The sequence below is a fragment of the Hibiscus syriacus genome, unplaced genomic scaffold (genome assembly GCF_006381635.1).
Source record: "Hibiscus syriacus cultivar Baekdansim isolate YM2019G1 unplaced genomic scaffold, ASM638163v2 tig00110819_pilon, whole genome shotgun sequence".
NCBI classification, from domain to species: domain Eukaryota; kingdom Viridiplantae; phylum Streptophyta; class Magnoliopsida; order Malvales; family Malvaceae; genus Hibiscus; species Hibiscus syriacus.
In genome coordinates, this window is record NW_024062875.1 from 2,145,749 (window position 1) to 2,160,027 (window position 14,279).

Genomic DNA, 14,279 nt, shown 5'->3' on the forward strand with positions numbered 1-14,279 from the left:
TCTTATTATTCCCCCTTTTTTATGAAACTAGGTGGGTCGGATCCAAGTTTCAAAATATTAATGATGGGCTGGGCCAACTAGTTGAGCCTTCTTGCCCAAATAAGAAAAATAGTCTAAGATAATAAAAGATGAAAAGGCTAAATTATTTATCTATATTATGCACTAAACTTTTGATTGAGTTGATGTCGTGATTAAATTATTTATTAATTCAATTAAAAATAATAATTTTTTTTTATTTTAAAGTATGATAAATATTATCATAAAGCTATTTTATATTCTATACGATAATAATTTTTCATTAAAATAAATAAAATTTATTAGTTGAGAATTAAATATGTGATTAATAAATTTATATATATATATATATATCATTATATCTATGATTCTTTATTAACTTCAATCTTTTAAATATATTTTTTACATAAAATATTTCCATAATATGAGTTAAAATAACTAGTAATTGTTATGTAAATTGATAATCACATCAAGATTTAAAAATGCATATATTTGTAATATTTTGAAAAAAATAAATACTACATTTAATAACTTTCTAATATGAATATTTATTTAATAATAACAATTTAAGTAGTTGTGTGTATTGGTGTGTCACATTATAATGGTGTATTTCGACATGCGACATGTGCTCTATACTCATTCGTACAAATATAATGATGAAATAAAATATTAAGAAAAAATAATTATATTCTTTGTTAGAAATTTAAACTATGTTAATGTAATAAAAACAGTTAATTCCTATAAAGTGGTTGAACAGGAAAACACCTATTGTTTTTATTTATGTTCTTCTACCAATTTGATTTGTTTACCAATCGCTTGGATTTATTGAGAATATATATATATATTATCAATACTTTGGAAGAATAAATTAATCTTTATGTTAATATTTTAAAATTGAGAATATAAGCATTAAATATAACACATAAAGATCAATTTAGTTTAATTTGATTTATATTATTATCAATATAATACTTAAAAGAGTATTAGATCAAATATATTTAAGCATTTAATATTTTTAAATTATAAATAAAAATTAAATCATATAAATAATGTATTGAATTGTTTGAAAATATAACACGCAAAAGATTTAAAAGTTCTGATAGTAGGTGGTCAATGCAATGAATTATTTAGCGATCAATTTTTTTTTTATAAATCTTAGTAAATACAATATAATATATATTTTAAGATTTTTAATCCTTTGACCATGAATGTTCATACCTCAGCATTCGTGATATTCGAACCTAAAATCAAGAGATAATAACAAATCTCTTAACTATTGAAATCTATTGGTCTTAGCATGTAAAGATCGATCCTACTACAAATAGTGTTGATCAAATTTAAATGTGAGACTGTTAATATCAATCTATAAAATATTAATTATTTATTAACGAAGATTGTTTGGTTCTCATGTTCCAGTAATAAATTCAATAAAAAAATAATATAAAAATCACAAGTCTTCTAACTCCTTTAAAAAAATATATATGTCATGCACGAAAATGACATAAATTGGTGTCGTTTGCTCTCTATAACTCTATTCATTATCAATGTGCAAAGATGAAGAACTAAGAATCCTTACCTGGCTAGCTGCCGCTGCTACTAAATTACAGCTTAACTGTTGATCTCCACTCCCTTTTATTTTTATTCAAAAGAAAGTTATTAAAGTCGGGTGTCGTTAGTCTCGATCCTTTATTATGTTTAAGTCGGTTTTGTGTCGACACTGGATTGGTAGGTCGGTCAAGACTCAAGAATCAAGCAATCTTCATTTCCCACAAATTTTCAAATTATTTATATTCTCTCCGTAGAATAGTTATCAATTTGGTTTTTTTAAATTACCTTTTGTCAGGTCATTTAGTGCCTCAACTTTAATTCCTTAGTCATTTTCGTTAAAATTAAACCCACAATTAATAAAACTATGCAAATGTATACACACCAATGTCATAAAAAATTCAAAAATGATTTTTTTTCTGTATTAATTTTGGTTTTTATTATGATGTGGTATTTTATACGTGTGTCATGTTTTTGTTAGTTGTTAATTGCTATCTTATCTTTTGACGACAAATGTTGTAATGTCAATGGCAATTTGGATATTTTGATGCTAAAGTGGTTAAAATTGATATTGAAAATTAACAATAAAAGTCTAAGTTTCTATACCCATAAACTTTAACTTTTCTGAATGGGTAAATTACAAATTTCACTATTCAACTTTGACTATATTTCTATTTGGTCATTAAACTTTAAAAAACTTTTAAATTGCTCAATTCTTTTACCACTTGAACGTTAAATCAAAAACAACATAGTGATATGGTTGGTTTTATGCTTATGTGTATAGCATTTTGTTGATGTGGAAGTCATTTGTTGTCCGCATCATATTTTTCTTCCCTACAAATATCAAACTTTAATAGTTTCATCTTTGTGTCCCGTTATTGTCAAAATCATTAATTCATTATTCTTCAGCATCATTTCCGACCACTCAACCACACAAGACAACAAAAAACTGGTCTCATCATTTCCTTCCTAGAGTTTAGATATTTTTATTCAAAATATCTTTAAATTTCAACCCAAAATCTAGAGGAAAATTACTTTGATCTATAATCTTTACCATTCAATCAAAGTAAAATCATTATATATAGCTCGTCTCTTTCTTCTCTACCTCCCTACGGTTGGAATTTGAAAAAAGATAACTTATCATTAAGAAATCATAAATAATATGAAGCCATGATTTTTTAATAAAAAATAAAGTTTTGGGGCCTTGTTCACATTAAAAAAAAACAGATGTCTAGATATATTTTCAATCATTTAACGGTAAAATAAAAAAATAAAAATTCAATGATCAAATTAAATATATCTAGATATAAAGTTGAATGATTCAACTCAATGTTTGAATTCGTTAAATCTTCCAAATATTACCTGCCTCGACACAATGATTATTGTCTTCCTTTTACCCAATTCAAAATTTCTATATGTTGGAGCTTAGATTTTAGGGAAAAGTACAAGTTTAGTATTTAAATTATTATTTTATTTCATTTTAGTATTTAAGCTTTAATTTTTCTCAAAGTTAACGTAACATTTAGTTTAGGTTTCATTTCGGTATCACGTCGTTAAAAACTTAACGAAACTAATATGTGGCATTTTTAGGGTCAAATTACATCATTCATCAATTATCTTCTCATTCCTATTTTGGTCACTAAAATTTAAAAAAATTCAATTTAATTACTCAACTTTTAAATTGTTCATGTTTTAATCACTCTAATTTATTTTATAAATTTTTTTGTTAAATTATTTTTATTATTTTATTAATATATAATTAAAACAAACAAATAAATTTAAAATTATACTTAAACCCAAAAATTATACCACAAATTCTAAATTACAAACCCCTCATATATTAATAAAATAAGTTAGAATGATTAAAATATAAGTAATTTGAAAGTTAAGTGATTAGATTAAAAGAAATAAACTTTACTGACTAAAATGGAACTAAGAAGATAGTTGAGTAATGAATGATGTAATTTACCCATTAAAAATGTCAAGTAAAACAGTTTCATTAAATTTTTAATGGCAGAGTAACAAAATAAACTTAAACTAAACATTAGATATGATTTTGAAAAAAATAGTTTAGATACCAAAATAGAACAAAAATAATAGTGTAGGTACTAAACATGTAGGTTACCCATAGATTTTATCACTTCTAGCAGACAGATATTTTTAAGGATTTAAATTTTGAAAGGAAAAGAAATGTTAGTATTAGGTTAGAAAAGGAAAATGGAGAAGTGAAAGTGGGGGCAAACTTTCGGTCGAATCGCGTGATAACAATGACGTTTCTTGTTGTTTAGGTAAAACCTCACAACTCTCTCTGCTTGTAAACTTTGTCACCTTTTCTAAATGTTCATCCTCCTTTAATGCCATATTAAATGGCTCCTTTACAAAAAAACAAAAGAGTCCTATTGAAAAAAATTATTTACTTCAAAGTTAAACCTGAAACAACTAAATTGATCATTTTTTATACTCGAAGGACTAATTTGATAAAGCTAATAGTACAAAGACGAACCAGACCGCTTAACATTTGGAGGGAAAGATTTAGTTTTACCACGCGTGTTTGCTATCTTTTGATTAAACAAAATGACAATTAAAAGGCTAAATTTTCGACCACTGTAAAATCTTACCAGGCATGGAAAAGGTAGAAAGTTTATGCATAACTTTCAACTGTTTTGAATCGGAACAAAAAGGGTTAGTTGTATTAACACTTGAGAACATGTCTTAACAATGCCTACAAAGGACGGTTATTACTTTAAGAAATCTAAAGTAAAAACAAGGGAAAGCATTGTTAGCCCTTTCAGACAATGGTGAACTGGAAACACATGAAGGAATTTTAGCTCAAACAGAGGCCAAAGGGACACGGAGGATGGTGAAAAACCAGATTGTCCCTGACCAGGTCCCCCCTTCAAGTTGCCTTTGCATAACAAGGTGTTACAGGATTGGTCATGGACCATGGTTATCTACCATTTTTTGCTCTTTCTGGAAACGTTTTAAACTAATAAAATGGTAGATGAAAAGAATAAATTACAAAAAAAAAACTCATCTAGCAGACCAAGATTCAGGAATCTAACGCATACTGTCTGTCTTGTCTGGTGTTCTGAATGTTGTTGGAGAAGAAGGCAATGGCAGTACCTGAGAAGAACTTGAAGGGTACTGCGGTAAACATTGGAGAGGTTCCATGTTCTTATCGACAATGAATTTTAAGAAAGACCCTTGTATGTTCTCACCTTGAAGAGGACCTCCATTTCTATGTACCTTTTTCTCGGCTTCAATCATCAATCTTCTCAAGAGTTTCTCTTCTGCGTCTCTTAAGAACTTGAACTTTGGAGGAGGTGAAGATCTCAGCTTGTTTAGCTCGGCATCTGTTGATGATTCAAAGAGAGGGTTGAATCCCTGGCGGTGATAAGAACCTAAAGGGTTCGAAGGAGGTGATTTCGATGGAGGAGGAGAAGCCATTGGAGTGTCGATGGCTAAAATAAGATCACTCAAGCTCCTTGTTCTTGAACCCCTTCTGCTTTTATCACCTCTAGACCTGCCATCTTCCGAGTCAAGATCTTCCTTGGTTTCCTCCTTGATTGTGAAGAGGAATCTAGGTGGACCGGCCAGATTGTGAAGCCTCATGAGTTCTGATTCAATACCCTCTTCGCCATAGCCCTTCAGCAGCAAATCCTTGCCTGACCCGAGTTCCAAATCTGGCTCAACAACGCCATTAATGCCTTGGTCTTTGACCAAATCTTGAATGTTGCTGTTGTTGTTGGTATTAGTGGATGCATGCAAAGAAGCAGATTTCTTCCAGCAGAACAGTTGAATGAGCTCCTTTGCATATTTGGTGTAATCATCTTCAACTTGTGAGCTGCCAATTAATCTCTTCTTCCACCAAAGCAAGTAGTAAAGCTCAGCAACGAGAGCTAATAAAAGACAACCAAAAACCAAGCTTAAACCAATCCCTAATCCACTGAAAGATGTCATCTTTTGGTTGAAACTCGCATCACGGGTACATAAAATCTTGGGTTTTGTTTGAAATTCAGTACCAAAAGTGAAAAAAAGGTTTGTCAGATTAAAAAAAAGACCTTTAAATCACAAAACCCATATTTCTAAAGGAAACTACGATGAAATAAAGAAAGCATGGATAAGCTTCACTTTTACTGCAATTCACAAGCAAAGATTCCTTGTGGTGAAGAATAAAGGGGGCAATGTATAAATTTGCCTAAAATACACGCCACAAGGAATCTGAGGAAAAAGCTTACTGCAAATAAAAACTTACCTTATAAGTCCAAATCTCAAAGCAACAAAGGAACATCACAAAAGTTGTTTAGGCTTACTGCTAATGGAAACAAAACAAAAAATAAAAGCGAAATTATATTTTGTGGAAATTGAAAAACGAAGACAGATTGAATTGTCAAAACAAAGAGTATTGAAAAGAGAGCAAAGAAAAGTAAAATATGTGATTGGGGGTCTGGGCAAATCTGTGTTGTGGAGTTAGTGAAAATGGCAAATGCTTGGAGAATGCAGCTCACACGGGAAGTAAGTTATTAAAACGAATAGAAGGGTCAAATTATAGTTTTGGTCCCTCTGTAATACTCGGATTACAGATTTATTTATTTTTACGTTAACTTCACACAATTTAATCACTATACTTTTATGAGATCTTTGGGTTTTGATGGGAATATAGCTTTGGGTTTTGATGGGAAGATGTGAACTAAAGACATTGAGCCTCATTAAGAGAATCTACTGTTAATTGTTTTTTCTGTCGACTTTTCCTTTGTTTTTACGCAAATTTATACCTTGAATTCATATTTTATTTGACTACATTCATTTAATGTCTAACGGCTGAAACTGACTTTCTTTAGTCCTGCCTTTTTTCACTATTTACCATTTAGTACTTATTTATTCTCTTTTTAATATTATTGATAATCATCACTACATCTGTTCAAAATTTAATAAAGGTCTCGGTCTCTCTTCCGTGCTGGTGGCCGAGCTGTGGGGAGTATGCAAAGGTCTCAAACTGACATGGACAAATGGTTTCCAACGTGTAATACTGCAGATGCATAACAATGAGATTCTCAAGCTTCTCTCACCACTAGATGCCACCAGCCCATTCTCTCAAGTGAGAGTCATTGTCGAACTTTACAAGAGATCTTGGTATGTAGAGTTCCAACTGATACATAGGAAAGCAAATGAAGCAGCAGATTATATGATCAAAAATGATCCTAGTGAAGATGATTCTTTAGTTATTTTGGCTCTCTAAAATTAAGATTTTTCGAGTTCTTCGAAGAGATATCCATGATCCGTTTTTCTTACGGATAAAAGGTTAATCTATTGGTCTATGGTTTAAGCTTTTGCTTTTTCATTCCAAAAAAAAAATCTACCTTATCGGAACCCAACCGAAGTCGGGAACTTGACGGATAGATCCACCAGTGTGACCCGTTGTTTAGGATTTAAGACCCACCCCCACCCCCACCCGAAAGAGTATTGAACTTGACCGCATTGATGCCGAACCGAAATTATAAACATGGGCCATATGGGTCGGAGATCAGAGTGCATAAGGGACCATTGCCAACAACATCGAAAACTGATGGATCAATGAGAAAACTGTAAGGTCTAATCATTTAAGTAAGCTCTGAATACGACTGGTTGGCTAAGCATCAAAATTTTACTCTTTTATGGGGCGAATACGGCAAAAGTGCAAGCCTTAAAGGGCCCCTGGGTTTGGTACACCAAGTACCGAGGCATTTAAAAAAACTGTGAAACGGTAATGATTTTGAAAGCATCTTTTATAGGATTAGTTCGCAGAATTAATTTGCAAGTCATATGGAGTAATAATAATATCATATTCCCTTTGAATAAGGTAAAGTGACGGATGGTGTTTCCATCTGGGTTTCCTTCCATTGTTATTAATAGCGTGGTCGAAGCAGCAATGATTATTTGCTAGTTGTAAAACGATGGTTGGTGTTTAGCTATTGTTAGTAATGGCAGGCCTAAGATGGTTCAAAGTGACCCAAGCATGCCACACTGCCCTATTGGATTCAAATCATTTAGATTTAATGGTCGATTTTTTCTGATTAATTTCGTTGAGTTAATAGTTCAAGTCATTATGGATAAATCTTAGTATGGTTTGAGTTTGTTTGAAGTTAGATTAAATTAATTCATGTTATTAGTTTTTTTAATTTCTATAATTATATTAAATTAATTTAATTATAAATTAATCGAATCTAATTTCCAAATTTAAATTGGAATTGATATATATTTTAGGGTAAAATACACAAATAGTCCCCTGATTATAAGATATTATGCTGTTGACTCTTTCATTATAAAAGGTTGCAAAATAACCCCTCGACTATAGGGAGTTTATTTGTTAATTCTCTCGACTATTAAAAGTTATAAAATGGTCATCTGACTATTTATTATATACCAAACTCGTACTTTTTCGTTAAAAAAATAACGACAGTCTAAGTTGGACATTAACATGTTAATTAAGGTATGATAAAATCTGATCTCATAAACTCAAATGACTATCGTTTCTCAATCAGTATGTTAATCTCCAGTTCAGACGACTGTTAATTTTAATAAAAAAAATGATGAGTTTAGAATATCGTGAATAGTCATGTAACCATTTTGTTGTTCTTAATAGTCGAAATATTTAAAAAAATAACTCTTTATAATCAGAGAACTATTTTATAACTTTTAATATGTAAAATACTTAACAAAACAATATCTTATAATAAATATCATTGATCATATTTTTTAAGATAAACTAAATGAACAATCATTAAAGTTTAAATAAGATTCTATTTTCGCCACTTACTTTGAAACACAATCTCTCTCTTAGAGAATCTTGCTTTGTCATTGGTTTTTTGTCCAGTTGTCTTATCCTGAGTAAGACATTCAAGATTTCATTGGCGTCAATGTGGAAGCATACATTGGTTAGAGAACACCAGGAGGAGCCGGAGGAATACCAGAAAGCTCAAGCTTTTATTAGCATTACTCTATGACATGAAATGCAACCACAATTAAAAACATTTTAATTTATTTATTTTTCTAGAACCCAATTTGAGTATTCCTTCAGAAAACGTCTAAAGCAGTCCACTTAGAAGATAGAAGGTAACCAAATTCAAACCCGATATATTCCATTTTTTATTCCTAAATATAATGGGCATAATGACTTGGAATAACCTTAATATTAGGATAATTCATTTATCCAAAAAAAAATATTAGGATAATTCAGAAAAGAAAAACAGTCTCTGCGATAACCTCATCTCATCTCAATTTCTCCCCCACTCATGATTCTCTGAAGAAAACTCAACTTTTTCCGTCAAAAAAAAAATCTTTCATCAAGCAAAATCCATGGCGAGAACTCTAATTTCATCACATCCGTTCATCGGCACTCCACTTCCATCATCAAAAATCTTTCGCCGCGGTGGCCTCTATGCGCTCCCTAACTGTAGACTTGCCTCTTCCAGAATCCGTCTAAGCTTCAACGAAATCCCTCCGATTACTTCACTTGACTCTTCCGTCGATTTCCAAGCACTTTTTACCAAAGCCGAGAGCCTCCTATACACTCTCGCCGACGCTGCGGTTGCGGCGGATCCAGCCGCCACCGCCTCAGGGTCTACTGACGCTGCCGCGCAGAAAAATGGTGGTTGGTTCGGCTTCATCGCTGAATCAATGGAATTTGTGCTCAAGGTAAAGCTTCTCTCCCGAGTCCTTGTGTAAACACGTATTCCACATATGAAAAACTGATTACTGATTAATTATCTAACTAAATATTTCTGATTTATGTTTTTTTCTTCTTATTTTTTGTTTAGGTGTTGAAAGACGGATTATCGGCATTACACGTGCCTTACGCGTATGGATTTGCGATTATATTACTTACGGTTATAGTTAAGATTGCTACATTTCCTTTGACAAAGCAGCAGGTTTGCCTTTGGTTCAACTTGTTTAGGAAAAGAAAGTGCTTAAAATTTAGATGTGATTTATTATTATTTTCAACTCGAAACATAACAGTTGACGATGGTTTTTAGGTGGAATCAACGCTAGCTATGCAAAATCTTCAACCAAAAATAAAAGCTATCCAACAAAGATATGCTGGAAATCAGGTAATACTGAAGTTTGAATTTGATTACTTCCTTTTTGATTGATTGGAAAGGTTCATTTTTCCCTTCATTTGGTTCTATTTAGGAGAGAATACAACTCGAAACTTCTCGCTTGTATAGGCAGGCTGGCGTTAATCCTTTGGCAGGTATCCTTTTGATTATTCACTTGAAATTCTATTTTTTTCATATTTAATTAAATTTAGCTTCTTTTGAAAGCTGTTTTTTTGCCTTTGTTGGTATCTTGGGTTATAAAAACTGGTGATAGAGATGGTTGTATGGCAATTGACTTGAACAGTTGAACTTAAACGTTAGCATTGTTAATTATTTTATAAAAGAGAGTGAATAATGAATTTATGATGCAATGGTTCATAGGAAAATGCTCATCAGTATCTTAAAACTTTGTCTTTGCAGGTTGCTTCCCTACTTTAGCCACTATTCCAGTCTGGATAGGCCTGTATCAAGCTCTTTCAAATGTGGCAAATGAGGTAATAAAGTGGTTGACGTAGCATTCCGATTTCTGAGTGATGTTGGAGAACTCTTTCACATGTTGGACAACTCTTTCACATGTTGAATAACTTTCATTACTGATTGCTGAAAATTTTACTCAAAGGGATTGTTGACAGAAGGTTTCTTTTGGATCCCTTCTTTGGGTGGGCCAACTACAATTGCTGCTCGACAAAGTGGATCTGGAATTTCTTGGCTTATTCCATTTGTGGTAATAAACTTACTCCCAAACTTAGGACAATTCTCTTTGTTATTTTCAACGTTTTGGAATTCCTTGCTTATTTGTTTGTATCTTATACTTGTCTGTGACAACTCTATTTTATTTTATATCCTTTTTTTTAATGCTACAGAGGTGTTAGAGAGACTGATTGTTGTTACTTATTTAATTATTTTAATCTGTTTGGAATTCCTTGATTTTACCTTTATAATTACCCTAAGAATTTGTAGCATATTTACCTTTGGTTTCCATGAATGAAAAAAAATGAGACTATAATTAAAGTGTGACTATAATAGCTACTAAAAAATTTGACTATAATATCTACTAAATTTGTGTGAAGCTAGGCTTAACTACTTTTTACAGCTGAGATTAGATTAAGAATAGAAAATTAAAGTTTTGAGATGTAGCTTCTGTGACCAGGCGCTGAAACCACGTTCTTCCTTTGGTTCATACATCTAATTTTGTTCTCTAACATACGAGGGGCAATAATCATTTAGGATGGCCATCCACCATTGGGTTGGCATGACACTGCTGCATACCTTGTTTTGCCCTTGCTTCTTGTTGCCAGTCAATATGTTTCAATGGAGCTGATGAAGCCTCCCCAGGTAAGAAGAACGGGCTTCATTACTTCCATTTCTTTCCTATTTGACATATTAATTTAGTTAGAAGTTTAAACCTCTCAATTTTTTTTGGACAGACGGATCCAGCCCAAAAGAACACACTTCTTGTTCTCAAGTTTCTTCCGCTTATGATTGGTTACTTTTCATTATCTGTTCCGTCAGGATTATCAATTTACTGGTTGGTCTCCTTTAGCTCTTTTACTGAAACAAATAGACGTATCAATATTCACTTTTCTGATTGTGTCACTAACATATAATGCATGCAGTGGTCTTGTATGGTCATCATTCTGAACCATGAATGAAACATTTTATACTTGCGCTATCATTAATTTTACAATGTTGTATGTGCCAGCAGGATTAGAGCATCCAAACTTCATTTTTCTTGTATTTTTTATTTTGTTAATAATGCCTTTTGAGTTTGGATGTAGATATGCAATTGGAATTTGCATATATTAGCAAAAAATACGTAATTGAATTTGCATACATGAGAATTAAATTGTCCCAGCTTCATTGCTTTTGATTCCCTCCGTATTTAATTTTGAGCACTCACCCCAATATCTCCGCATGTACTATTTTCATTTTGTTTTCACATTATGCTGCATCATGTGTGTGGATTCTGTCCTCATTTGTCTTTCCTGTTCAATGTGTATAAATATGTTGCTTGTTCTAGCCTTCTAGATGAGTTCGTTTACTTGAACACTATAATTTTTTTCCCTTTTATGAAGTGGTACACCCAACTTGCTGTAAAAATTCGCCTTACTATTCAGCTATATGGTTTGTCGTTTCTGAGGTGTGCCCATTTTCAGGTTTACAAACAATGTCCTTAGCACTGCACAACAAGTTGGTTACGCAAATTAGGTGGTGCAAAACCTGTTGTTGATGAGAGCGCAAGTGGAATTATTACTGCAGGACGTGCAAAACGTTCAGCCGCTGAGACAGCACGGCATGGGGATAAGTTAGTGCCTGGCTTTTTAAATGATAACAGGATTCTGTTTTTGCTTCAACTTTAGCATGCTGAAAAACAAATGAAAATTAACAGGTTCAGGCAATTAAAAGAAGAAGAGAAGAAGAAGAAGAAAATAAGCAAGGCTCTGTCAGCAGATGAGGTTCAGGCTCTAGATTCAGCATCTGATTCTGATGGGGAGTCAGATGATGAGACAAAGGGCAAGGTAAACTTCTACTTTCAGTGACTTGAGGTTGCTCTTATCATTTTAAGGTATCTCTAAGCAATGTTTGGAATTTCTCATAGATTTAGTTCTCACCATAAACAAAGGGGTATGGAGCCCAATGCATAATTGATGCTGGATGAATATTACTACTTTCTTGAACTTGCCATATCTTTTTTATTGCCTTCCATAAGATAATGACGTCATGTTTAGATTAATGGCTGCCAAACAGAATTTTCTTATAGGATCATTTGCAAGGTTTTAACCTTGCAAGTTGAATTTTATGAAGTCAATAGCGACGATAGTACTACCTTAGCTGTCATTTATGGATCTTCTAAATTGTCATATAGGGCAGCAAAAATGAAGCACAAATGACATGGAAAGCTTGTCATCTTTAGGAAGAGATGAAGTTAATCTGTGACTGCGTGTTTATGGAAGCATGATTACACACAAAGTTTTGACTTTATGGTACCTGTAGGTGGGTCCACTGCTGCAAAATCCAATATTGATTGAACTATGCAATAAAATCAAACATTGTCTTTTGTAAGTTGGTGGAAGCATGGTATGCTATAGTGGAAGCATGGTATGCTATTATTAACATGGGGAGGATTAGTTAGTAACATGAATGGGACATTAGCTACAACCACACCTATCTTGTCTATATCCCTAAATGAAATCTATTCGATACGACTGTGGTTAACTCAGCACTGGTCATTCTCTTGTTCTAGAAGAATATATGCAAAATTGCATTACCTATTTCAGGAGTAATAATCTATACAGGTATGGAGGTTTGCCTTCTCTATGTCGATAAACATAGACATTATTTTAGGCTTTTAGGTCGAAGACTGGTAATTTGATGTGTTGGTGATGCTTTCCAAATATTTTACCATTTGAAGTTGTGCCAACTACTGATGGTGGATTAATGCAAATCTGAAACTTCACCACATTTCGCTTGAAAAACCAACGACTAATTTCAAGTTTTTAACAGGATGATGAGACTCTTGAAGAAGCATATGCTTCCAATGAAAGCAAACAAGTTCCTAATATTTCGCAGCCGAGAAGAAGCAAGAGAACTAAGCGGAAGCGTGCTGTATAAGAAGATTGTGCACTGAAATATTTTAGCTTAGGGTGAGTTATGTATATCTAAAGAATTGTATTATTTTTTATGTAGTGGCAATTTTGATGTTGGCTCATTTAAGATATTTTGGAAAATCATGAAAACAACTGTCTGATTAAAAAAAATCCAAATCGATGCTCCACAACTGTGAAATACTAAACTGGCATTTTTTCTTTAGGTATGTTGAGCTAGCTAAACGTTTCAAGTCACATCCCAGGAAACATTTGTGATAGGAATCTTGCTGTGTTAAACATTTGTGATAGAAGCATATAATAGTACATCAACACTTGCTTTTTCATATGCATCTTTAAAATTATTTTTTTCCCTACACTGAGACATCTGACCTCCAATCCAATTCGTGTCACCTTATCCTATCCTCCCACACTGACTGTTGCATCCATTGTCTTATTTCTAAGATGGTGGCCGGTGATTTTCTAATGGGTCCGGTCCGGATGGGGATTTGTGAATCTTCATTTCAACCTGTTTCTTCATCATTTTACTGTAGTAGTGAGGAGTCTTTTAGTGAATGGGTTTCATTATACTAGCTAGATGAATACAATAGTTTTAATCTGAAAGAGACAACACAATGCTTACCCAGGTAGGTAATACATGTCTAACACTTAACCTCGACATTATTCTTCGAGGTCTGAACTTGAAGTCAACTACTCACATTAAACAAAAGAACTAATTGAACCCAGGTAGGATCATTATCATTTGACTTTGTAATGGCATAGTTTAACTTATTGAACTTCTCACATTAAACAAACAAAAAAACAGATCAATTGATGTATCAGATTCACAGTAGAACAGAGTCAAAAAAATTGCGAAGTAGACGAAAGGGACGCATGAGTTAAGAAAAAATGTGGCCATAGCATCTCATACATTGATATACATGTAGTTGAAACATGTGAGCAAGAGAAAGATCGAAAAGAAAGGAGAAAAATACAGAAAAAGGGTGGGAGAACTAAGAAAGTGAAGCCAAAACTTACGTTAGTCTTTTTTTTAAGCCAA

General features: G+C 32.6%; 1 protein-coding gene and 1 pseudogene across 1 annotated transcript; one reads left to right on the forward strand and one right to left on the reverse strand.

The window, feature by feature from the left end:
• Window positions 1-4,298: 4,298 nt before the first annotated feature.
• On the reverse strand, window positions 4,299-6,073 carry LOC120142236. Its single transcript, XM_039156984.1, has one exon. The coding sequence runs from the start codon at window positions 5,518-5,520 to the stop codon at window positions 4,618-4,620; it is 903 nt and encodes a 300-aa protein (XP_039012915.1). The 5' UTR covers window positions 5,521-6,073; the 3' UTR covers window positions 4,299-4,617.
• Window positions 6,074-8,764: 2,691 nt separating this feature from the next.
• Window positions 8,765-13,375, forward strand: LOC120142254 (annotated as a pseudogene).
• Window positions 13,376-14,279: the final 904 nt, after the last annotated feature.